The sequence below is a fragment of the Natator depressus genome, chromosome 10 (assembly GCF_965152275.1).
Source record: "Natator depressus isolate rNatDep1 chromosome 10, rNatDep2.hap1, whole genome shotgun sequence".
NCBI classification, from domain to species: Eukaryota; Metazoa; Chordata; order Testudines; family Cheloniidae; genus Natator; species Natator depressus.
In genome coordinates, this window is record NC_134243.1 from 27839360 (window position 1) to 27866804 (window position 27445).

General features: G+C 37.7%; 1 protein-coding gene across 30 annotated transcripts in view; it reads right to left on the reverse strand.

The window, feature by feature from the left end:
* The window catches only part of RBFOX1 (RNA binding fox-1 homolog 1), a 2406891-nt gene that overhangs the window by 863838 nt on the left and 1515608 nt on the right, over window positions 1-27445 (reverse strand). The window contains exon 1 of one of the 30 annotated variants that reach the window (XM_074965522.1): window positions 21752-21791. The exons of the other annotated variants lie outside the window; for them this stretch is intronic. Within the exon in view, the coding sequence (XP_074821623.1) occupies window positions 21752-21766 (15 nt within the window). The 5' untranslated portion in view covers window positions 21767-21791. Of the gene's footprint in view, window positions 1-21751; window positions 21792-27445 lie in introns of those variants that run through there. 30 annotated transcript variants of the gene reach the window in all.

Here is a 27445-nt window from a genome sequence, read left to right on the forward strand (position 1 = left end):
CAAAATAAAGTCAGTGCTTGCAAAATATTTTGCCTTGTGGTTCTCTCTCTCAACCTCCTTACCCAAAATATATGTCTCACATATTAACAAAAACATTTTAAGGTACATTATCTCAAATCTTGAATGACTAGAAAACTGAGAGCCACCTCCACCCATTAGTATAAAGCACCTGTTTCTAACTTTTAGTGGACATAAGATATCCTACCTTAAACTTGTATATGATGCACCATTGAATATGTCTGTTGCGGACTACAGGCTTATATAATTTTGGTGGGAAACTCCACATGTTTGGGGAAAGAAAAAAAGTTCATTGACAGGTTGGTTTTATAAAATGGCAACTATTTGAAACTATTCACAAATGAGGATCTAGTCTCAGGTGAGACGGTTTAGTGGACTGAGTGCAGGAATGGTGGCCAAAGGTGAATGATAAATATATTTCATCACATTCTTCTACATTTTACATGATTCCACAACTTGTCAGACACTATGTTTATCACCACATATGTGGCTGATATTCACATCTATCTTAAACCTTTTTTTCCCCCCCGTTAACAAATGGTTGATTTAATAACATATACAGATGTGAAAGAGTACTCTTCCATAGATCAATCATAAAAACTCCTACCATGTTACATTTTTTATGTAAACAAATTTTCATGCAATCTTTTTTCAAATTACTCCATGTTTTTATGATAATAAAACTGGGACAATTTTGTCTATGATATATTTTATATAAAATCAGTAGAACTAATTAAATGTATAGTAAGCATTCTTTGTGTAGGTTCTGGGTTTTCAAACTCAGAGCACAGCTGAAAAGGATTTGGAGGTTCTGGTGACACATTGCATGAAAGTGTGAACCAAACTACGTCACTGAAAAATTAGCAAAAAACCCAAATATTATTAAATCATTTGGTAAAATGTGCATCTGTAGATTTATTCAGGGTGCTCACTAACAGAAGGCCAAATCTGTATGTGCAAGTCCCAAAACCATTGTATCAGACATAAGGAAGGCAAGAAATTGTATTTAGTGCTTAATCTGTGAAGTGCAACTCTAAGTTCAATTTTTGTGCCTACTATAAAAGAAAACATTGAAATATAGATTTCCAATGTAATTTATATATTGCATATGTGATGGACCCAACAAACTGTTTCAAGACTCTAAATGAGCAGGTGACTCATTGATTCCCCCCCACCCCATGTTTGTTGTGCAATTGAAGGTATGTATTTACAAATATCTCAAGAGTTTATGATACCTAAAATAAAAGTGCATATTCCCTCACTACACGAATTCTTAGAGCCCCCAGAAATCTCCTCCTATTGCTGTCAGAAAAGATTTTTAATTTGCATTAAGAGGAGCCAGAAAAGCTCTGTGAAATTCAGTAGCAAAAATATTTTTAAAAGGACAATTTTCTTTTTCCAATCAAAACATTTCAAAATCTCCAATTTTCCAACCAGCTTTACTTTGTTTTTCTGGTATGTTTTCCATTTAATTTCACATTAATTCCATTTTGAGCTCTGTTGAAAATGGAATTTTTTCTACATTTTGAAGCAATACCAGAAAATGTTTTGAATTCCAAGAACTGAAAACAAATAATTAGATGACATCCTTGCTTTGAAAATATGTAATTCAATTGTTTAGTTAATTTTAATTTTGTTGTACAAGCAGGTGATATATTTTTAGACTACAAGAGCTGTAATAATTCCTTGCAGGATCCCAGATAGTATGCAGCAGAGGTTCTTAATCTTTTTCATAGTGTGGACCACATCTTAATAAAGAGATTTTCTTATAGACACCTTCTCTCCACTTCATAATGCCATATGTACCTGTGGCATCTATAACAATGGCTAATATGGACAAGTATTAAGAAGGTGTTTATGGGGCCAATCCGTCTGTTGGTATTGTCATTGCTCCATTGTTCTGGCCCGTACATTTTAATAGTCTTTAGTATAAAAATATCATGTCCTTTTGGGGAAACAACTGAATCACACTGTCTACTGTTCTTCTTTATGTTACCTTCTCAGACTGTCTGACTGGTTTCTTTCGGTTAGAAACAGGAGGAGAGAGAGAATCATACAGCCAGCCAGCTCACTGCACCCAACCAACAAATGGTCCATATACTACAATTAAGGAACCTCTATTATAAAGCACTCGAGTTTCTCATCTGTAGTGTTTTTCGATACAGCAGCTTGTAAATTAGGTTAGAATAATAAGTAGTTCCTCTAAGTAGACAAGCAGAGCTTTTTCAGACATTTCTGTAGGACTGAATACAGCAGGACTCAGAGGTCATACCACTATAATTTTCAGTCCCTGAACATGTTGCCTACTGGTGCTTGCTTATTTATAAGCATTTATAATGGAATTTATCACTGTCTTACCGAGTCAAACATCAGATGAGTACCCCCAGCGCATGTTTTATAAAAAGGGACTGAAGGCAGGGAGTGTGAAGTGATTATAAACATTTATCTCAAATAAAAGTTTAAATTCAAAAAAGGAAACATACTGTAAAAAATGGTTACAGGGATGGTCTGGGGGGAAATGATGGCAATTTGGGAATGATGGCATAGTAGTTTAACTGCCTATTTAGGCTCCAGTTCTACAAAGCCCATACACATGTACTTAAGGGCTTTCCTCAAGACCTTACTACTGAGTGTAGTGATTACTACTGTGAGTAGCCCCATTGAATTTAATGGGACTACTCATGGTAGCAAGCACTTTGCTATGTAGTGTTTGAAGACTGAAACGTATTTAACTATAAATAGCTATCAGCATATTTTCTCTCTCTCATATAAATGTGGTATCTCCAATATGAGTTATTGTTGCTATCTGCTAAGCAATTAACTCATGTCATCACTCTGTAGCCTCCAATTTTAATTTATTCTTAATGAAAAGTAAGTAGCTGGAACCAATGTTCACAACTAAGTAAATACAAGGATGCATACCACACTCAACTGTAATACATCTATGACAGTTAATAAATGCATTTTAATTGAAATAGGTTCATGCATCAAAAAGAAAAGTTATGATGGCACAAAACCAGACACTGCTCTATTTCAAAAATAACTCTGGGACCCAAAATTACATTAATATAATTTTCTAATATGTAAATAAAATATTTATAATGCTACAAATTGAAATAGATTGAACGGAGTTCAAATTGCTGTTTCAGTTTAATTTTTTCTCACTTCTTTTTGTTTGTTTTCAAGCTATCTTATGAGAATTTCTTTCCACAACACTACTAGGATATATCCTTCTTAAGTGTGTTTCTCTCTTGATATATTTGTTATTTCACTTATGTAGAAATGACAACATTTGTCCCACAGGTTATGAGTTCTCACAAGTAGAATAAATGTATATTTATATTAGTTTTAAACTGAACTCTATTCTGCTGCTCAAGCACTGATATTACTGCCTGCACTAAAATTGGAATTTTGGGAAGCTAACTCTGGGGGCTGGGGAGAGGGGAATTAAATATAGACTGAAGCCAGCTTTAGGCAATATGTGATCCAGTCAGTGTTCCTCCAAGGAATATTCAATGCAAAAAGTGAAAATTAAACCTGAAGGCTTGAGTACAAGGTGCAAAATGCAAAGCTCTCCGTGTGTTTTCTCATCATCTTCAACTTCCTTGTTAAAAATGTATCAAACCTACCAGTTATGAATAACAAGCACTATCAAAATGCGTGAGATTAAAATATCAAGGTCCACAGCTTTAAGAAACTGTCAGCCCAAAACACTGGATTTCTTTTTATGGAATGATATGTGAATTTTCCATTATTCTAGTCCATTTTTTATCTGACAGGAATAGCAAACAGATCTTCAAGGTCTAAGGCCCTGTACAGAGATATGTATAATAAAATGGCATATAGTGGCCTCCCTAATGGAAACATCTATGCTTTAAAAAAAAATTACATAATTTTTTTATAAATATAAAGCTGATAGTTGTTAACCATCAGCTTGGAGAAAAGACATTTCCCTTTTGGCCAAGGTCATAGGACACGTTAAACTTTTATGTCCTGTTGCTATTCCCCTGACAAAAGAATGCCCTCTCTGGCATACAAAGACTGTTCTAGCTTACGGTCGAATTCAATTAAGTTTTACATGTTCTTTAAACATTACGTAAACTCATGTCAGGGAGCTTTCAGTGTAAGAGTCATTATATATACAAAGGAAACAACGTACAGAATGTCACAATGCCTAACTGATTTAGGAGCCTAAGCATTTTTTAAAGAAGTAGTTTAGGCACTTAGGAGTCTAAACTCCATCAGTGGACACAAGTGCCTAAATTCCTTTTGAAAAATATTTAGGCTCCTAAATCATGTAGGATTTAGGAGCCTAAATTCACTTGCAATTGTGAGTGAAGCGATGCCTAAATATCTTAGAAAACCTGGGCCAAACCCCCTAAATCCACCATGCACAATTTTCCCTCCCTCAAATGTGAGACACAGTTGCATAGCAGTAAAAGTGAGAAAAATTACGAATTAAACAATTTTCAGAACATTAAAATAAAAATCTGGGAAAGAGTAGGATTTAAGCACTGGAAACTTTTCTGTGTCAATTTGCCTTTTCTGTTACCTCAAGAATTCCAGATTCTCTCTCTCTCTTCACAGAAAGAAGTATCAATATACAGAGTTAATTCTTTTTTCCAATACTACTGGAGATCATTTGTACATTGGTGAAGGGCTCTCCCCTTCACCAGAGAAGCTGAAGATGGCCCGACTGCTGACCTATAATTATTTTGTCAGTGACTGGGATGAAACATTCTACAAATATATTGGAAGCAAGAGGAAGACCAAGGGACAGGGTAGGCCCATTGCTCGAAGGGGAGAGGGGGGAGACAAGAGAAAATGTGGGTTTTCACCAAGAAAGTTGGTGGTGATTGGACGTTTAACATAGTGAATGCCAGTGAAAATGAGGTAGGATCAGAGGCTAAAATAGGAAAAGAACAAGTTAAATATTACTTAGACAAGTTAGATGTCTTCAAGTCACCAGGGCCGGAAGAAATGCAGCCTAGAATACTCAAGGAGCTGACTGAGGAGCTATCTGAGCCATTAGTGTTTTATCTTTATCATGGAAGACGGGACAGATTCCAGAAGACTGAAAAAAGGGCAAACATAGTCCCAATCTATAAAAAGGAAAATAAGGACAACCTGGGAAATTACAGACCAGTCAACTTAACTTCTGTACCTGGAAAGATAATGGAGCAAATACTTAAGCAATAAACTTGCAAACATCTAGAAGATAATAAGGTGATAAATAACAGTCAGCATGGACTTGTCAAGAACAAATCATGTCAAACCAACGTGATAGCTTTCTCTGACAGAGTAACAAGCCTTGTGGATGGGGGGGAAGCGTTAGAGGTGGCATATCTTGACTTTAGTAAAGCTTTTGATATGGTCTTGCAATGATCTTCTCATAAACAAACTAGGGAAATGCAACCTAGATGTAGTTACTATAAGATGGGTGCATAGCTGGTTGGAAAATCGTTCCCAGAGGGTAGATATCAGTGGTTCACAGTCATGCTGGAAGGGTATTATGAGTGGGGTCCCCACGGATCAGTTCTGGGTCCAGTTCTGTTCAATATCTTCATCAATTATTTCGATAATGACATAGAGAGTACATTATAAAGTTTGCAGACAAAACCAAGCTGGGAGGGGTTGCAAGTGCTTTTGAGGATAGGATTAAAATTCAAAATGATCTGGACAAACTGGAGAAATGGTCTAAAGTAAATAGGATGAAATTCAATAAGGACAAATGCAAAGTACTCCACTTAGGAAGGAACAATCAGTTGCACACATACAAAACGGGAAATTACGACTTAAGGAGCACTGTGGAAAGGGATCTAGCAGTTGGTTATAGTGGATCACAAGCTAAATATGAGTCAACAGTGTAATACTTCTTGCAGCTCCCATTGGCCAGGAATGGTGAACCCCGGCCACTGGGAGCTGTGAGTTGCCATACTTGCAGATGCTCAGGTAAACAAAGTATCTTGCGGCCCGCCAGGGGCTTACCCTGAACAAGTCATGAACCAAGTTTGGGAACCCCTGGGTTAAACAAACACCTATCAGGGATGGTCTAGTCCAGTGGTTTTCAACCTTTTTTTCTGGGGACCCAGTTGAAGGACCCAGGGCTCAGGGCTGGGGCAGAGGGTTGGGGTGTGGGGGTGAGGGCTACAAGGTGGGGCTGGGAATGAGGGGTTCAGGGTGTGGGAGGGGGCTCTGGATGGGGTGCAGGAGGAGGTCAGGGCTCTGGGCTGGGGCTGCAGGCTCTGGGGTGGGGCCGGGGATGAGGGGTTTGAGGTGCAGGAGGGGCTCTAGGTTTGGGGGGGCTCAGGGCTGGGGCATGAACTTACCTCCAGCAGCTCCTGGTCAGTGGCGCAGTCAGGGTGCAGAGGCAGGCTTCCCGCCTGTCCTGGCACTGTGGACCATGCTGCGCCCCAGAAGCGGCAAGCAGCAGGTCCAGCTCCTAGGCAGAGGCACACAAGCAGCTCCGCACAGCTCTCGCCCACAGGTACCGCCCCCCCTCAGCTCCCATAGGCCAGGAACCAGCCAATGGGAGTGCGGAGCTGGTAGTTGGGGCGGGGCAGCACGCGGAGCCCCGTGGCCCCCCTGCCTAGAAGCCGGATCCGCTGCTGGCCCCTTCTGGGGTGCAGCGCAGTGTGGGAACAGGTAGGCCCTAGCCTGCCTTAGCTGGGCAGCACCGCCAACTGGGACATTAAAAGTCCCGGTCGGTGGTGCTGACCAGAGCGACCCAGTGCCTTACATGCCATGACCCAATACTGGGTTGCGACCCAAACTTTGAAAAACACTGGTCTAGTCATTACTTAGTCCTGGCTTGAGTGTAAGGGACTGGATTAGATGACCTATTGAGGTCCCTTTCAGTTCTACACTTCTGTGATTCTATGATGTGATATGATTGTGCAAAGTTAATTTAGGGGGTGACCTTACATCACTGAAGTGAAAGGAAATTTTGCTACGACGTCAATGGAAGCAGGTGTGATAGTTCAGGGCAACTGCACCTGTATTCCCTCTCATTGGTCCACCAAAGGCACCAACTCTCAGCCTTCCAGCTCCTCAGCCATCACCTCTGTTGGGCAAAGATGTGTTTCTCCTCCTCCTGACTGCATTATTTCCAGGCTGCCCAACTCCCAGCCTACACTATGAATTCCCCAGCAAAGACTGCTTAAGCAGGCCTGCTTTACTTTTCTCCTCAAAGACAGTAAATAGTGTAACTGCCACAGCGATCACACAGCTCTTTCTAAGCGAGCACATTTATTCTTAAAGTAAAAGGATTGCAGAGAAAACATATTTAAAATAAAAGAGCCCACATACATGTTCATAAGCAGGCTGTAACTCCAACAAGGGCTCTGCCCAGTAAACAGTCCTTCAAACCCCACCAACGGGTTTTCTGTGGTCATATATTCATAACAGCTGTTAGATTCATGGGGTGTTCATTTGGAGCTGTGTCTCACTCCTTTGAGCCCTTTGGGCCTAATGATCCTGGGAATAGGTAATCCATAGATACAGGTCCCCTCTGCAGGGCAAAGCTTTGGAAGATCAGGTCCAGAGGTAGGCATTTGCATTTCCTTCCTCCCAAGTACTTCCTAGGAAACCTACCCAATAACTGTTCATTTTTGTCTTAGCCGATTGTTTAAAAATGTTCTTTGAAGCTCCTACTACTTCCCAAGGTTTACATCAGTCACATATCCTAGACAAGTTACATCCAGTCCCACAATCACATACGAACATTTGCATTTTTAATAGAATGAGCTCCTAAGATACTTAATTCAATAAGATTTAACTTAATTCATTAATATTTGTCCAGAATATGTCAGGAAATTGGCATAACTGTCACAGCAGGAACAGGCCCTTACAATTTGCATAGGCATTTCCACAGAGTATACATAGACTTAAGGAAACTTTATGATGACCTAATCATACTCCTTTCCCTGCCCCAAACAAATCACAAGCAAATGACACTCCAGAGCTTTGCTCACAGTAGGGAAATTTTGCACACAAAAAATCCCACCCTTGTGAACATTAGTTTAGCTCTGCTAGCATTAGCAGTGTTGAGTGCTCGGGGACAAAGGGCTGTGGGCTGCCATCAGTGTTTTAAGCACTATATCAGTTATCCCTGCTCAGAACAGGTCTAATCACTATAGTGCTTAAAATGCCAGCAAGGACCAGCATTCTGATGTCACTACTGCTACCAACATTGCTAACACAGGTGCAGCCGGAGCTCTTGTTGCCAGGAGAGAGAAATTTTGCTTGTGTTGATAAGGCCTAGGAGACAGCCTATAGGTAATGACTGCAGTACTCATAGTGCCAACAATTCAGTCCTAAATCACTGGAGTGACACATAATTAGAGGAAACAATTTTATTTTTTTCTAGAATCTGTTATCCAATACACACACAATGAATTCCTAATTCAGGTTCTGCTGTGGGATAGCAGAATCTGTTGAAAAGGCACATAAGAGCTGCCTCATGACATAATTCTAAAAGTTACAAGACTTTGTCCCCCTTCATAATTATGCTCTGTCACCAACCCTACTGTTTCTCCATGTAGTAATTTAAATAGACAAAATCTTAAATTATGCATATGTAAAACAGTTAGAAAGTTGCTGTATGCACTTGCGTGTCCACATTATATGTGACACCATATTAACTGCAACAGTTTACTAATAAACAAAAATAAAGTAGTACTGAATGGTCAAAAAAAATATTCCACATTTTGCTCTACAGAACCTAGGAGAACCTTTCTACCTAGGAGTATGGGTGTGACTTAAGTACAATTTTCAAAAGTATCTAAATCTCTTAGGAGCCTAAATCATACTCTCAGTAAAACAGTCTCCTAAGTACATTGAAATCAATGGGGCTTAGGTGCCTAAATACCATTAAAAATCTTTCAAGTCATTTTTGAAAATGGGACTTAGGCATCTAAGTCATTTGGGTGTTTTGAAATATTCTTCAGAGTCTAGATTTTTCCCCTTCAAATATTTTTATTTAACTAATATTTTTAGGTTTTTTAAAAACATTTTCCACAGCATGTTTAATGTCCCAGGGATGTAAAACAGGCATGTTGTTAATCAAAACAAAAAACAATAAAACATTAAAAATTTCTCACATGTCTAAGTGAGTTATATCTTACAGAAGGAAATGCATTCAAAAATAATGTTAAAAGTGACAAATTTTGACTGTGATAATCATTTTTGTTAATGTGTTCATGGGAGGCTTTTCTGTGCTTTGCCTGATAATTATCAATGCAAAAACCCTCCCAAATAAACACACTGCTGCCTGCTGGTAGAATTGCTCTGCCGCAAAAGTTCATGTGTAGCCTCATATGTGGTTACAATCCGGATGAAAACAAGCTCCCCTTCTGTAGAAGAATCTGTGGGTTTACATCACCACCCAGGGCTCTGTAAGGGCATAGAAGGTGCTGCTGAGGAGATCTCCAGTTCCTTACCAATTAACCTCTGGTGAAGGGAGCAAACAGAAAGCTGGTTGAGGACTGTTAAGAGAAGGCAGCAGGGGACATATAAGAAGGAAGACACCATCTGTATGAAGTGAACAAAAATTTCTATAATGCATCTGAGGGAAATAACATGGGTTGTAATGGTATACTTACAATGAGGCATGTTTTACATACCAATAAATTCATTTAGATTGTGCCCACTATGATCATCAAATATAGGGAGGAAGATGGGGAATAATATATATTTGTTTATTTTCTCTAAATTCATGAACCTAAGTCCATACATTTTAAAGTGTTTCATTACCATTACATCTTACTGATTCTAAAGAGCATGTCTTATGTTATGAAATAAAGACTGGTGTAAACTTCATTTATATCATAACAGTAATTATTATGTCATCTCTTTAATGAAATTTCATATATGTGTGAAAAAGTACAATGGTGCCTTTCTCATCAATCCAAGTTATCTTTGCAGAGGACACTGTTCAAACATGTATGCCGAGGGAAAATATTACAAAGTGAACTGAAAAATTAAAAGTGGCATAGGTGCTGGAACGAGAGGTGTTGCCGCACCCCCTGGCTTGAAGTGGTTTCCATCATATATAGGGTTTACAATTTGGTTCAATGGCTCTCAGCACCCCCGCTATAAATTTTTTTTCCAGCTCCCTTGAAAAGTGGGAACAAATTTGGGTAATAGGAAAACACATCAATGCTAAGTTAAAAATATTGGATCACCCTGAGGGATATGGGAAGAAATAAAAATAAATATTAGTATATTTTTAAAAAGTACTTAGGAGAAATCCTTTGGAATTTACAGAAGTATATTATTTGGAGCTACTCTAATTTAGTCACGGATGTGTTATGTGGATCTGCTAGCTTCCTCTCTTATTGCATCCTTGGATATCATCCTGATTGTGAACTAGATCCCTTGACACTTCCTCTCTAGCAACAGGTTTAGGATTCCAGTAACTCAGTGCTATTTTTCATTTATCTTAGAATAGACAAGACAAGCTTTTGTTTGGATTTTTTAAAAACATTGCAAGCCAGATGGTCAGCTATAGGGCAACAAAGATGGACTTGAATTTTTAAAAGGACGACCGGCCTGGTAATTTTTACTAAATTAACTTTTCCTTTCTCACAAATAAATTGAAAGAGAATGTAGTGCAGAAGAAAGAAAGGGACAAATAACACTGGTTTAAGTCAAACAGTGGGTAGGCCAGTTTCTTCATACAACTATGGAAAAACACTGCCAGTGTGACCTGCACCAGCTTTAGGTTTTCATCAATGTCCAGCATGCTGAGTTTTATGGCAATTTTGTGAAATTCATACATAGTGATTGAACTACCTCTTATTTTTAGCTTGTGACTTAAAATTAGGATTTGACCTCAGGTTCCCAGTGGTGAAAGCTTACTGGACTAATCAAACTAATCCACCTTCCATTTTTGTACTCAGTGTATAGGATTTTCAAAAGTACCTAAAACTTAAGAGCATAATTCCCATTGCCAAATCTCACCTCTCTCTTCATTATGAAGTAAATCAACCCCATACAGCATTTGAAATATGACCAAATCTTTAGTATTTACCTCACCAGCAAATTATGTGTCCCATCTCTAGTACTACAACCCCTAACTCTTTCCCCAAAGATTTATCATGTTACAGCATTGATAACATGGTTGAGATTAAACAAACTCCTATAAAAGTATTTATTTTATCCCAGTAGTTCAAACAAATAGCTCCACAAGGAATCTGTGTGTTATGGAGGTGCCCAGTGGAAACTCCCGAATTAAATTGCATTGTCAAGTGAGCTTAAAATAGGCCATAAATTCCCATTTCTATACCTACACTGAAAATAAAAGTTTTGTTTTTAAATTCAGGTCAGCTAACCCTCATTAGCAACTCAGTTTAAAATAGCAAGGAAGATACAGGAACTTGGCTTTTAACTCGAGATAGTCACTAAGGGTCAACCCTAGGCTCCTTCATAAGCTTTAACTCAAGCTACTAACCCAAGCTAAAAACTCACCTTATTTTCAGTGTAGATATACCCAAAAAGTAGGGGCCAATAGATGTGAAATGTCATCCAGGACTAGTTTTTATGCCCTTTGAAATTTCTACGTGGATTTTTTTCTTTAAGAGAAAAGGAAATTTTGAATTTGGGCTCTGGATACAATTTGTCCTTGGCATTCTTATCTTTCGTTGTTGACTGAGGCTTTAAAAAAAACAAGCAACAACAACAAAAAACATTGTCTATCTATACAAGATTTGGCAGAGAAGGGAATCCTGAGTAAATCTGATAAAATGTTTTTTTTGTTGGCGCGGGGGCGGGGAGGGGTTAAATATTGGATTCAGAGCCATTTTAGCAATTATTCACATTATAAGGGAAAGCTTGTACTGTGAACAGAAGCCTGATTGGTGGGGCCTGGGCACACCCAAAGCCTTTTCCCCCTCAGAAGCTTTACTTTTCTGTTTGTTTTTATCCTACAGCAGATACTAAATTGGAATATAAGGGTTTTCCTGAGCAGCTGCTGATAGGAAACATTCTTCCTCAGTACTTCTAACGTCCAGAGCTCTGCCCCCACTTCCCTCATAAAAGCTTCATCTTCAATTAGGCATGAAAAATACCCTAGGATATTAAAAAGCAAAACAAATATAAGTTGTGGAGCAGTTAAGTGCTGCTACATAAAATATAACTTACGCAAAAACCCCATAAAAGCAAAGAAATGAGGAGTTCAGCCATATAGCAATACATAGCTTCGACTCTTCCTGCCTGAAGCACACACCTTACTATTACCACAACTACTGTATACCACAAACTAGGCACCACAACCTTAAGTCTGCTCCCCTAAGGATACCCGCCTTCATGCACTTTAATTGGCCTTCTGCACACAAAATGTTACCAGATCAACCTTCCCAGCACAACCAACTACTACCCCCAACATCCACATTACTAGGGAAAATAATCTGGTAAAGGATGTGTACAGAAGGGCAAAAGGGTGTCGGAGTTAGGGTTGAAGTATGTGAGGTAATGGATCATATTAAGGGAATTTGCCTGATGTAGCAGAACTGTTCTAACCAAAATTCTCTCTTTTTGGTATAAAAGTTGTGATCCTGGCTAATAGCCAAAGTATCTGCAACGGTGTTTCAATAACATTTCTGTGTGTTCAAATAGACATTCAATTCAAATAACTGATAAATGTTTCTGATCAGCTGTAGCTTTGCAGGACTTTGTTATAAAATTGGCACTGTATACAAAACCAAGGTGAGCACACATGTAGAAAAACAAACTACTCCACTTGCACTAACTTGATCTCTCACAGTCTGATTATAACCTTAGATAAACTTTAAGGGTTGAGTGTGGAAGCTAGAAACAAACACACAAAAGAAAGGAAACTGTGATAGTCTTAGCCCACCTACAGTGCATTTGAGTGCTGCATAGTTGCATAAATAAATTATTCAGGTAGCTGGCTTTTTGAACACAAATCAATACTTCTTCTGTACTAGGGTCAGATATTGTATATTCAAGGCCCAGGTTGACCCACAGTTGTATATAAAAATAGGATATTAAAGAAAGCTTCCAAGCAGCCTACTCCTACTTTGGGAGAACCTCATCCTATCAATCATTCATTCCTTTTTGCACATTTCATAACCCCACGTAGACAGCAATACACTGCAAAGTTGATAGCACTGATATGAATTCTTGCCCTCAGGAAACTAGAAGCCCATGTCACTGAAGCCATGAGATATCTTACAATTTTTCTAGTGTTTACTTAGCTGGGATCTCATAGCAGAAAGGCCTTTTTTATTTAAATAGTTGTGGCTAATCCTATATGGGCTATCCTTATTTTTCAGTTCTATTCTAGCTTCCCACACTTAAAAAAAAAAAAAATCTGTGTTCAGTGTTGTAAAGGGAAAGTGGTCACGACTCATACAATTTATTCAGTTTAAAGACAACAATGAATACATAGAATGTGTTCAGATAGCAAAGCACCAGTCTTGGCCAAGTGACAAAGATTAAATAATACAAATACACCAGTGCATACAGTAGCTGAGTTTCTTGCAAAGTTGTAAAAGAGAGACAAGTATCTTATGTTAATAAATGTTCTACTCTCAGACACCTAAATAGATCAACTTCCTTTTGCTGTCTAAGCTTTTATTTATACTACTAGTCTTTTATGTTAAATGCATTAATTTATTATGTAAGTAAGACACAATTGGGAACTTACTGAAAAGGTTTGCAAGTTAAAAAAAACCCCAAAGATTCCTGCGGACTGCTGCACTGTGAGAAAGCCAGGTTTGGGAGTCACTCATTGCATCGCAGAGATGCTGAGCAAGTGGATGGAGCAAAGGGGGATAATTAGAAGAGCATAGGAAGCCAAATGGTCACAGATTTTGCATATATGCTTCCTGTGGTCTGATTCCCAGAGCAGTGCTTGAGTTTGTACAAAGGAAATCAACTAAATTACCAGCACTCAATTCAAAGAAGTGTTTCAGAGGTGTAATGAAGAAGAGCTCTGCAGAATGAAAGGGTCATTGGATTGGCCTTCCCTGGATAGGATGGAGATGGGCATGGAGAAAACTCATCAGATGCGCTAATGTATGGGAAACCAAAATAAATGAAAAAGTAGTATGTTGAACAAGGCAAATTCAAATAGCACATTTAAAAAAAAGCCTGATAAACAGGTAGGAAATAGTCTTAGCAGTGAAACTTGGCTCAGTTAGATTTAGTGTCTAAATCGTCACAGTACATTTCTCAAATAAAGAAAACAAATAAACGCAGATTTCCCAGTGCACTTAAGTGACTTAGCAGTGACTTACTGAAACAAAAAAGCATGCCTTGAATTCAGCTGAGTCTTCTGAAGCTTCTGTCCAAGCTTCTTATGTGGTAGGAAGATACAAGAGTCAGATATATACAGTGCTGTCATAAGCAATTTCCTCCAGCTAGTTAGATCTGCGGTTACATCCCTATATGTATTATTTACTTCATAGTTTTGGCCTTCCCCACACTCTCTCCAAATCCCCTTTCCCTAAATACGTTCTTTACATATTTAGGAATAGCCACATTAGATCATATCATGAACTATCCCATTTAATGCTTGAATATCCTGAAGTGGTTAATACTTGATGTTTCAAAAGAAGGTCAGAATCTGCTATGAAACTACACTGTGCAATATTGGACATATAGATCAAATTCCTTCTTGACTGCCATAGCTGATCAATTAAGTCTCTGAAGAATAATATTTGATTTAAATTAAATATATGTGTTACTGTAACAATGTTTGGTGACCTTAAAATTATCCAGTCCCTCTCTAAAAATCAAATTTCAATATTTGTTTAAACGATTATGCAATGGACAAATGTTCTCAGTTACTCTGAAATCATAAACCAACTGCCTTTTAATCAAGAGACTTCAATAAAACATTAATGGTCAAATAGAACTGAAATGGTAGAATACAGAAACAAAAGTACGAAAAATGCAATAGAAAGTCTGGATTATAAAAATACAGTTAAAATAACTGACCAATTGAAACCAGTCATAGACATGTACTCACAGTGGGATCTTTGTGTCAGCAATAAAAAACCCCTTCCCAAACGTCATTCCAACCCTCACAATGGCCATGCTTTATCTGGATTTTACAGCACAACATGGAAGCAGTTTTATTGAAGATGGCTGAACTGGTTTGGGGTGAGAAATGAGGCAAATCACAATAACATTTCACATTTCAAACTAATCCTGATCTTCTTTTAAGGTTTGGTTGATAAATATTCCACTCAGTTTTATGCTTCTACTGAAACTCACCCAAATGTCTCAGCAACTTCTCTGTGGCTATCTTTATAGTTGTACGAGGTGTGGAGATTCTGATTGCCTTAAGAGCACAATGCATTGGTGGGAGGGAAGGGGCAAGGCCTTTCTGAGCATGCATAGGATCTGAACACAATTTAATAGCTCCATGAAGCCCGCAAAAGAACAGAGAAAATGCACATATCTGAGACCCCAGACCACATGGCCTACTGCCCAAAGTAGAGGGCCTGTTAAGGATCAGAGAGGGTGTTTAAGAGAGAAAGTTAGGGGGTCAGAAGAAAGGGATAAGGATCTGATTGGGTCAGGAGGCAGAGGAAGAGAGGAAAGGAGGGGAAAAAACTCTAAGGTGTCAAAAGAAGGCTGGATAATCTTCTGACAATCATCCAAACACTAGATGGGAGAGGAATTACACAGATTCAAATTTCTGCTAAGTTAGCGTTCAGATCCTGCAGAGTTTTGTCTTACTGCCCCCAGAAAAAGTGAAGATAGACACCTGTTCCCAGTCTCTCATTCAGAAAAGCTAGGTTGAGGTAGGCCTAACAGGAAAGAATATGCTCTACATAATTTTTTCTCCTCCCGTCACTACACTACCTAAATTGAAGTGTTTGGACACCACAGTGATTGTCACAGCATAAATACGTGGAGGGATCAAGATAAAGACACTGAATAAAGCAACAGGGTAAAAGGATAAAGGAAAATAAACATCAAAAAAGGATAAAGCAAGCCTATCATATTAAATCAGTCAGAACTGTTTTGGTTAGGAAAAACTCTATTTGGAATAATCCTTGTTCTGAGAGTGCTCTTCAGAAGATATTTGTATAGTATAAGGGTGGTAGGAGTACTATAGTTAAGACTGACAATAGTCTACTGTTTGATAAAATTGGTTATGATGTGCACTGCAAATGGTTTCCAGTGTGCAGCACTTAATCCTAACAAGGTACTTTTTTATGGAAGTAAATACATTCTCTGTTTAACACTAATTTTTACTTATTAAAATCAAATGCATCTCACCACAGGAAAGTTTGCTCACATACTTATTTTATGGAACTACTCTATCAAAAGTGAAGAATTTATTATATTAATACTGTTAAGAAAGAGAGACATTGCTGAAGTGGGTACAGTACCCCAATTTTCTCTTGCCTTACCTGTTATTTAGTTCCTTAACAGAACTATCATCCCCAACATGGTGCATACTGACCTTCTGACCTAAGCAATGAAATAGTACCTTCTAAAATGTCTACTTGTATGTACAATGTTTGTGGCTAAAGTAATACAGAATACATTGTCAAAAATGCAGATGACAACAATGAAATACTAAAATTGAGTTTTCGAAGCAACCCATCATACAGTGCTTCAAAACTGCCTCCATATAACACACAATTTAATTTCCTAGCTATCATGCTATAAAACCAAATCAGAACTTCACTTCAGTTGAAAATAAAAGTGAAAAATGACAATTTCCCTCTAAGGCTCTCCTCCATTTTCCATATCCACCTGTCCACATTGTAATATAATATTACATATTCCATACATGATATTACAGCATAGCAGATGACATGGTGTCAACTCAGACTAATTATATAGTGGCCCAGGACATAAAACATCACAGCACATCCATGTCCTTAAAAACAAGGAAATAGTGTTTTGAGGAAATAATAAATCGTACAATGCCCACATAATAAATTAATGCATTATATAGAGTGTAAAGAAATGCATACTGTATCACAATCAATGACCTTAACTCTAACTATTTTAAAAATGTAGATTTACATGTTGATTTCATATCTAAATATTTTAATTTAAAGGAAATGTCAGATAATATATTTGCCAAATGACAATGTAATTCTTTAAAAAAACTTGCAATTGTTGCTTGAGAACCATAAAGTGTTCATTTATTTATTTTTCAAAAGGCTTTTTGACTTTGTTTTTAATTTTAAGATTGCTGTTGCACACAACACAATACACATCTTTCCTCAGCTATTTCAACCTTTCACTCTCCACATTCCAAGCTGTCACAGCTTCCTGGTGTTAACAGCACACCTTTCAACACTCAAAAGGAGGGCCATAGAGAACTCGTCATGTAAGGAACAAATTGATTTCAGGTTAATTTCTTTAGAAGATATAACATTTTCTATAGCCCTAGTTGCTAGATTCAGAATTTCAGATGTAAATTCTGTAGAACAATAAAAGCAAGGTAAGTGCCGCTCTGTGTGGGTTAGAGGTATGTTTGGGAAAGAACTGAGGCATAGCTGAGATACATGGGGAGCTGGGAACGCCAAAGTGCATAAAGAAGTGCTTTTTAGTGCCAAGAAAGTCTGGAAAATGCTTCTTTACGGCACCACATAAAGAAGCCTCAAAAATGAACTCTCAAAATTTTTGGAGAATATTGAAAAGTTACCTCCCAAGCACAGAGGAGAGAGCAGCCATTATCATTCATCTAACTGAATGTGTTGATTAAACAGTGCAAAAAATCCTTTCTGTATGAAATCAATGCCAGTAGTACCTTTTAACCTTTAGTATTTCCCAGGCTACTGGCCAATTTTATTCCAAGACAAAGTATATATTATTTGATTATCTGTATTCTACTAGTATTCATAAGTATTAAATTTTAAACCATTGTTTTCTCTCCCCACTCCTTCCCCCAGCCTCAGTTATTTAGATAAAAAGAAAAGGAGGACTTGTGGCACCTTAGAGACTAACCAATTTATTTGAGCATAAGCTTTCGTGAGCTACAGCTCACTTCATCAGATGCATACTGTGGAAAGTATAGAAGATCTTACACATTGTAAGGAGAGTGATCACTTTAGATAAGCTATTACCAGCAGGAGTGTGGGGTGGGGGGAGAGAAAACCTTTTGTAGTGGTAAACATCCATTTTTTCATGCTTTGTGTGTATAAAAAGATCTTCTATACTTTCCACAGTATGCATCCGATAAAGTGAGTGGTAGCTCACGAAAGCTTATGCTCAAATAAATTGGTTAGTCTCTAAGGTGCCACAAGTACTCCTTTTCTTTTTGCGAATACAGACTAACACGGCTGTTACTCTGAAACCAGTTATTTAGATGGTAGCCTGTACTTTGTTCTCATGTATTTGATAGTTACTGTCATGCTATACAGCAATTCTGTACTGATGACAGCTGTTATATAAAACAATATCCAATGAAGAATTTCAGTCTTATTTCAGTAAAGCTGAAAATATGCTATGCGCAATAGTGACAAAGAAAAAACAAACAGTTCCTGCCCTTATGAGCTTACAAAGAAGGATGAGATGCATGGGAGGGGAGAGCCTAAAAATCAGTGTGTGTGTTTGGGAGTGGAGGGGATTGAAACAGGGTTTGCTCCATAGAGCTCACATCAAAGTCCTGATTCTACAAAAACTTTACCTAACTTTATGCATTGAAAATAGTCCTGTTGACTTTAATGGAACTACACTGAGCATAAAGTTAAGCACAGGCATAATTCTTTGCCCTACTAATATTACCCTTAAAAAGGCAGCTTCCAAAGCTGTGAATGACACTTGTGTCAAGCATCTATCATCAGCAACCACCTCTCCATGCTCACCTCCTAAATATTCAGTATAAGTATGTACTAATTAACTTCTTTACTAAGACAACTTTTGTTTAGCCACAACCATGAATCCTAGTCACCTCACATACTTTTGGGGGGTTACGGTTTGAAATAAACCCCAGAAATTCCACTTTCTCCTCTTTTAAGTCCCTTCTGAATATGCATTTCATCCTAAAGGTCCTAGTGGTCCTCCCAAAGAAAGAAAGAAAAATAAACCAAATACAATTTAAAACTCTAAACAAAACTCTGGGAACTAACAAGGCATGATAACTGCTTAACTGCTTCCCATATGCCCTTATCCATCTATACACTGTTGCATCCCATTGTCTATCCTTCATATGAAATCCTACTATCAATATGCTACATCAGAAAAAAATTCCTTCCCCATGTCAAGTGACATTCAGCTGCAGCCCAGATCATATCTAGAAACACAGCAGAAGCCTAGCAATGACATGGAGACCAGTATCTTTAACTTAATTGTGCTGCCATAAAGCCAACAACAGCAATGAACGAATGGACAAGCTGAGAGCTCTGTTCACATTCCTTGCCCTTTGTGGCCAATTTATCCTTGTACGAAAGGATGGGTAGGGTCAAAGAATCCCAACAGCTAGCGAATAGAATTCTACCACTGTCCTCCACTGGGCTAATCATTTGCAGGCCGTGAAAGTTGATTTTTTTAGGTTGGGGTTTTTTTGCGCTCTCCCTCTGTGGACCTGCTAATGCTTACCCTAAGCAATGTGCAGTCATGTATTTTTTAAATGGCAAATTCATGTAATATTTTCTTTTCTGTCTCCCCCCATCCGTTGAAAAAGACCAAAGAGTGACCTCAGCTTTTGCTTCTAATTTTTTTTACATATATTAAACATGTACTATCAACCTTTATGAGAATGAAGTTATACCTTTAAAAGTAACTCTCTCATAAAATGCATATACCCTGAGGTTTAAGTATAAACAAGAAAGGCTCATGATATCTTCTCCTTCAAAATAAGTTATGAGAAATCTACCAGAACCTTGATTTTAATTGGCTCAAAACATTTTCCTCCTAGAGGAGAGCTTCCTTGTAACTGTGTTCTGAAGTATTATACCTTAGCAAGTATTCTACATTGTTTGAATGTATTTGGTTATATGAATTTAAAGCACATTTAATTTTACGTACACACACACACACACACACACACACACAGGCGGGGCTTATAAATCATCAAGGAATGTGCACATCAACTGAATATTTAAAAAATTACATAATATAAGTTAGCACCAAAATATGATTCATCGGTTTATTCATATATTTCAACAGGGAGTGGTACAGTACATACTAAAATTCAAACCTGTGAACAGTGTTTTATTCTCTATACAATTCACTACAACACTAAATTAAATTTTAAGTTATGTGTCTGTGAAAAGCCAATCCAATCCCTTGAAACTCAAAAATATAGCAAAAAAAGGACCTGCTCAAATTTAGCAAGTTTAGGATTTCAAAAATTCATATTTTTGACTTTGAGGGACTGTAATTAGTGTGCAATCTACATATATTATTGTGTAGCTTTCTTCAAATGCACAAGAGTCAACCAAAAAAAAAATGAGAAAAAAATTTATATCCAGTACAGTGTTGACACTTCAGGAAACTAATGACTATTAAACTGTCAGGAAAAACACACACATACAAAAAATCACTTACAAAAAAGGATATGGTTGAATGTTTGCATGCATGTGTATGTATATGGGCACAAGGCGTTTAAGTGGAGGATGTACACATCTTAATATGTTTTCCTCAGTTATCATCAAGATCAAAGTATATCATGAGACTGTATGACTCGGATTGTTGGGCCAATATACCTCATGGAAATATATTTAAGTGATTGCAGTTACAAGACAGATGAATTAAACCCATTTTACTTTTTATTTTTTTTTGAAAGGAAGAGAAAAGTACAGGTTTGCTAAGAGCGGTCATTAGCAATACTGCCTTGTCATGCAATACATCAGCACTAAACAAACCCTTGTGCTGAGAGAGCAGACAGTATCTTCTACTGTAAACTGTACAGCTGTTTTTCGTTGGTCAACATATAGGGGCTATGGCTGAGTATCAAAGACCACATACTTTTCTAAGTAACTCTGAGCCCAATCTAATGCCCTTTGAAATAACTAGAAGGGACTGAACTAAGATTGAATGGGACTTTGAAACAAATCCTTAAAGCCTCAACTAAACTAGCCAGAGGTATGCTTTAATCCCTAGTGAAAACCCAGAGTTTCTTGCTTTGGAGTCAACAATAGGAAGCTGCTCTTCAAATGATAACCATCAAATGTTGAATGTTGTGGGGTGTTTGCGTGTGTCTGAGACGGTGCACTTGTAATACCACAGTACATTTTAAAAAATTTCTGGTAAAAAAAGAAGTCTCAAGATAAAAATTTACATTAGGGACATAAAGAGACATAAAAGAGCATTGCATTAAATGTGTAGTCAAAAATAGATCATGGCATTTATGAAATAAAATTCACAGATTTTTCCCTGCTCTGTCAGCATCTTTTCAAAGACTGCACACACAGACATGCACGCACACACCCCCTAATAAATGCAGGACTAATGCATTTATTAGCTATTTGACTTGTGGAGTTGAAAAAATTTCTACACAGGGTAAAAATCAAAATCCCCTCCAGTGAAAAGAGGTAAATTGGGACCTGTTATTTCTAGTGTAAAACAAAACAAGGACTTAGGGGTTTTGTTTGTTTGTCTGAAATGAGGAGCCCTTTTGGATACAACTAAGTGGAGGGAAATCATTTATTTCCCTCTGCAGTCCTCATTTAAGATAGCAAGACTGAACTTTCCCATTTTGGTAACAATCCCAGTTATTAGAATAGAGTCATGTTGTGCCGTTTTCTCACAAGAATGAGGTATCAGAATGATCATGCCTGATATTTCTGACCTTTTCAGTATTCATTTGTGTTTAGATTGACTGCCAGTTACACCTCTTCCTCACAGGTTACTTAGGCTGTAAGCAGAGAAAAATGCAAATTGATAGCAAATCAAATTACAGAACATTAATAAGGTCAAAGAAGTACAGTTTATTATCATCTTTCACAGAATACATAAAACACTAACACTGTGCTACTTCATTCGCATGACAATAATTGTAAAGAGATGTTCACATACAAGTTACTCTCTTTACAATCTAAAAATTACAGTGCGATCTGTAATCATGTAGACCTTTGAATTTGTCAGAATTTTTTTTTATATCTTGATTAATCCTGAATGTATTGAGTTGCACATGAATTGTTTTTCTAACATCTGTATTCCTACTTCAGAATTTTGTTTTAAATTAAGACAGAGAAATAACCAAAATGTGTTACTAGGGAGGCAACTGGAGAATATGTCATTACATACACACAAAGTAAAAAGAGAGTATGGGAGTGTGCTTATGGGCTCAATCCTGCAAAGTACTGAGTGTTTTAGCCTGAATCAGAAAAGCACTTAAGCAATCTGAAATTAATACTATAGTAAGAAGATGCAAACTCCAAAGACCCATCTACTTATTAAAAAGAATAAAAAAACATCAATATAAGACTGGTCTATACCTCTTCTCTAAATGTTTTTGCCACTTGTGAATTCACATGCAAGAAAGTGCTGTGTAACTGATTGCATTCATACAGTGATTTTTTCCATATTACTCCAAACATTATTTTCCACATAAAATCAATTTCACTTGCTTTTATGTGTGGTTAAGACATTAAATTGTCTTTTGTTTACTGTGGAAATCTCTAGTTTCTTAATCTTCAATTATTCATTTGCCTGAATATCCAGCTCCCTCCCACAGTCTCTCTGTTCCAACTTCCATTTTTCTGGCCCCCATCTCCCATTTATCTTTTCCGTCCTCTCATACACTGTTCTTCCTTCTCCCACTCCAATGCTCTGTTTAACTCATTCTTTCCCTCCTCTCAAACCTCTCCCCACCACTACATCTAAAAGGAGAATCTGACGGGAAACATGCCATCACTTACCTTGATCACTCTGCTTTTATATCACATCCTTCCTTGCCACCCTTTTGCCTCTCTCTTTTGTTTAAATTGTAAGCTCTTTTAGGCAGGGACTTTTTAAAAATTTATTATTTGCTTATAAAATGACTAGCACAAGGGGACTCCAATCCTGATCTGAGACCTTTAGCAAGCAGTCTTCTTTTCCACATTAAAATGACTTACATCCACACCAAATCACACTTTTCTTGGAAACTGAAACACTATCATAAGATTTTCAGCATAACTTGGTATTTCACCATTAAGTGTATCTCAGAGTGTTTAATAAATATGGGGAAAATAATGAAATCTAAAATATAGTATAGTTTCATACACTAATTTCTGCTGCTAAATTACCTATTTTAATAAACATAAAGTGTATTATAAAGCTACAAACTATCAGCTATTAAAATATGTATATGATCTTGTATCAGTGTTAAAACCCCCACATTTCCATTTCTTATATAACAAATTTTGTTAAGGTACTCTGAAACACATTACAGAAAATGAAAAGGAGGACTTGTGGCACCTTAGAGACTAACCAATTTATTTGAGCATGAGCTTTCGTGAGCTACAGCTCACTTCATCGGATGCATACTGTGGACTTCTGCAATTTCCACCGTATGCATCCGATGAAGTGAGCTGTAGCTCACGAAAGCTCATGCTCAAATAAATTGGTTAGTCTCTAAGGTGCCACAAGTCCTCCTTTTCTTTTTGCGAATACAGACTAACACGGCTGTTACTCTGATGACAGAAAATAGTATCTTGAAACATTAGGTTCCTTAAAATCCAAATAAACCATCCATATTTGGCTTATATTTCCACAAGGCAAAAAATTAAATAATTACCCCTCTACATTACTTTCCACTTAAATGTATTAAACGTTTTGGCTCCTTTGCAGCTAAAACAATATGCTGACACACCACATACACTTTGATCAAAATTCTTGTGATTAATATATGTTAAACCATTGTCAGAGGGTGCTTTGCTGAAATTTAACAGCTCCAAAATAATCAATACATAATTTCATTGTGAATTTCTAAGCTGTACATTTTAATGCTCTCCTCCAGTAATGTACTAATCAAAATGATGATGCTACAGAATTAATACATGCATTCTGGAAATGTAATGTTTTGAAACCGAAGTGCCACATATGGATGGGCAAATTGCTTTACGCAATATAAGCAGCAGCTAGAACTTTCAAGCAAACCTGAAAGAAAGCAGACCTGAGATTAACTGTAACATTTTCAAAACTGCATAAGTCAGTTTTGAATGATTTCCCCTAAATCCTCTCCCTTCCTTGCTTATACAGCGGGTTCTTGGCCTGCTTTTTTCCTTTCAAAACCTTCCCTGTGAGTGATACTCTTGGGTGCATGTTGGGCTTGGGAAGTCCACAATCTGGTGTCCCCTATATCACAGTAGGCCAGGAAGGCACACTGGTTTGTCATCTGGAGAATATCCAACATTAAACGGTCAGTGCAAGATTTGTATCAGAACCTGTTCTGACTCAGCTTCTTGCTGATGGAGGAAGAAAGGTATAAAAAGATTCTTGATGGCAGGAGAGAGAGCAAAGAGATTTCTACCAAAGGTATCTCCTGGTGGTATCAGAGAGAATACATGCCTTCTCTCTCCTCTTCACAGACCCCCAAGGTTTCATAAAGGAGTGGGGAAGAGACAAGGTTTACTCAGGTCAACACCTGGTGTTAAGGAGGGCTATTGAGCTCACCCATAAAGTGTTGTTGTCAGAGGAGAAAGCTTCCACAAAACAAATGCAACTAGAAGCAGAGACAGAGAGTCAACAGAGAAGGGAGCCTCATAATGTGTGGATAAGGTTTTGTTAAGCTTCAAAACCAAGCCTCTGAACCTTTCTAGGCTTGCTCACTCATTAAATTATCCCTTGCTATTCTATTGTATCAATGTCCTTCAGTGTGGCCTTTCCCACCTTGTGCCAGGGTTAACCTTTATATTCACCCAGACGGTCAAGAACTCTCTTCTCCTTATTGCCAGCAAAAAATCAGGTTCTCTGTCCCTCCAATTGCCACAGATTTGAGTTTTACCATTTCTGTCAACCCCGAGATCAAGACACCCTCCCCTTCTCTTTCTTCAGCACCGCTACTCCCAAATCCTACTGTGTTTTGTGCTGGTGACAGGGAAGCTCTAATTAAGACAGTGGGAGGCAGGGTCATAGGAAGAAAAGTAGGTTGGTGGTGTTGGGGAGGGAAGGGATGTTGTAGAAGGGGGCAAGCTAATGTCCCCTGATATAGCACAGTCAGCTGTTAGGAGAGGGAAAAGCAAGAGAAAAATCAGTTGAGAAGAAGAAAATGGGATGAAGGTAAGATATCTGTTATGACAATGGACCTGGACCCCTTTCCCTTCTACAAAATGAAAAACTAGAACTGTTCTCCATCATGGTGGCCAGAGGGCTCTAGATCCTATTTCTTCAGAGATTTGTTGCTTTTTGTTTCCTCTATTGTGAATAGGTAGTGCCTTAGCCTAGGGGAAGGGGAGGTGGATAGGCAGACAACCATCTGCTTATGCCTAACCTGTCAGAACTAGAATGACATTATCTAAGAAGAGGCAGGAAAAGCTATTTCCTCATCTTCTCTAGGCAGCTGCAGTAGTTCATTGTGGGTGTGATGGTAATCCTGCATTATTTTGCATAAAAGAAAGTTCTCAAATCCAACTCAAGCTGAACATTTTCATTTCTAAGCTTTGAAATTATTTCGCCCTATGTTCTCATGTTTCTGCACTTTCTCTTCAAGATACCAAGACACCACAAGAACAGATGATATCATAGTGTTTACAGTCCAAACAGTACCAAATATGGAAAATCTCATGAGAGAACTTGCTTTAGGAAGAATGTGTAAGATGTACAAAATTCCAGTTTGAATTACAGACCTTAATATATTTCAATATTCTTAAAAGAAAAGAAAACATGAAACTTTGGGATCCCTTTTCAAATTAAAGCAGATGAAATTTGCTCATGACTAGTGTTCTCTATGTTCTGGGGAAGAGAGCTTTAGACAGGAGAAAATCTGAAGGTAAATCCCCTTTATCATCACATACAGTTTTTCCTCAAATCTAGCAAATCTAGCCCAGTACTTTGCATATCGGGTTTTTCATGCAGCATATATCTAAAGCATAATTGTACACATTGTGAAATGTATTTGTATACATTCTATTAGAGTTACAGCCAGGATGAACCTGGCCTCTTGTGTAAAGAGTTCCAATTTCCAGTCCTTCTATATCAGAAATGGTGATGTTTCCTCCCTTGTTCTAAGTTATAAAAGGGCCATCCAACACAAACTGTACAACTGTTATACAAGATAATATATGCTTCTAAATGATAGTTACCTTCAGGTTTGCCTGACCTGACCTTTCAGATACCAAGGGATGTTTTGCTGCTCAGTGCCAGGAAATTAGATCCTATTAACAATAGCAAGTGTTGCACACCAAATTCTCCATACAATAGGTTGAACAATTAACCTTAACTGGTTTAGAAAATATTCACAGAGGCTTCTAAATTATACATCACATAGAGAATAATTTCCTCTGCACCACATACATACTTTTGTTTCTTATTCAGAGTTGTCAAACTTTGGCAGATACTACTAAGGAGACTTTCAAGCAGAAGTAATTATAAATGGATCTAGCTTCTTATATATATTATCACAAGCACCTTTCTCAAGTGTTCATTTCATACTCCCACTTATGATGCAGACAGAAACTTAACAGACACACAAGGTTACAGCAAATCAGTGTATAATCCCTAGCATGTCAAACTTAAAACAAGGGGACCCCTTGAGCAGTAAGAGGTTGTATTTCAAATACTGTCCAATTTGCACCAGATAATGTGGAAGAAACAGATCAAACTCTAATGGAACCATATTAGATAATGTGTATTCAGGGGACTCCACAAATCAACCTCCTCAAATGGTGCACTCAGAGATTATAGATAGGGGATAAAATTCTGAAAGAGCCTAAGCCCCATTTTTAGAAGCAATTAAGGGCCAAATTTTAAACATAGGTGCCTAACTAACTCCCACCATATGAGTTATGCAACTAAATACTAATAAGTATCTGGCCCTGAGTGACTTAGGAGGCTAAATCTCGAATACTTAATGGAACTTAGTTCCTAAATCAGAAAGACACTTAATTTTTTCCCCGTAGGCTAGATTTACCCTATGTGCAAGTCCAAACATAATAAAAGAAAAAATAAATTTAATGATTGATGATATGGAAAATGCACTACTGAAAACTAGCTGAAAAATTTCAGAAAGTTTAGTTACCAAAAAAAAGGTAAATATACAAACTTGCAGCTCATAAAGATTTCATCTACACATCTGTAACTCAGGAGGTCATGGTATCTGCAGGTTGTAGCATTGTGTTCAAGAAAACACATAGCTTCCCTGTTTAAACCCTCACTCTCCCTCAACCTCTCATTTCTCTAAGAAGTTCCAATCAAGTGAGGTAACATAATCTCTCCTGGTATTTGAAGACTCCAGAGGGAATTATGTCACTAACTGGATTCCTTGTCTTTGATGGTAGGGTTTAAAAGCCCTTCCCCTTTGTTTGTAGAGAGAAAGTTATGCACTGAAATAATATGTCTG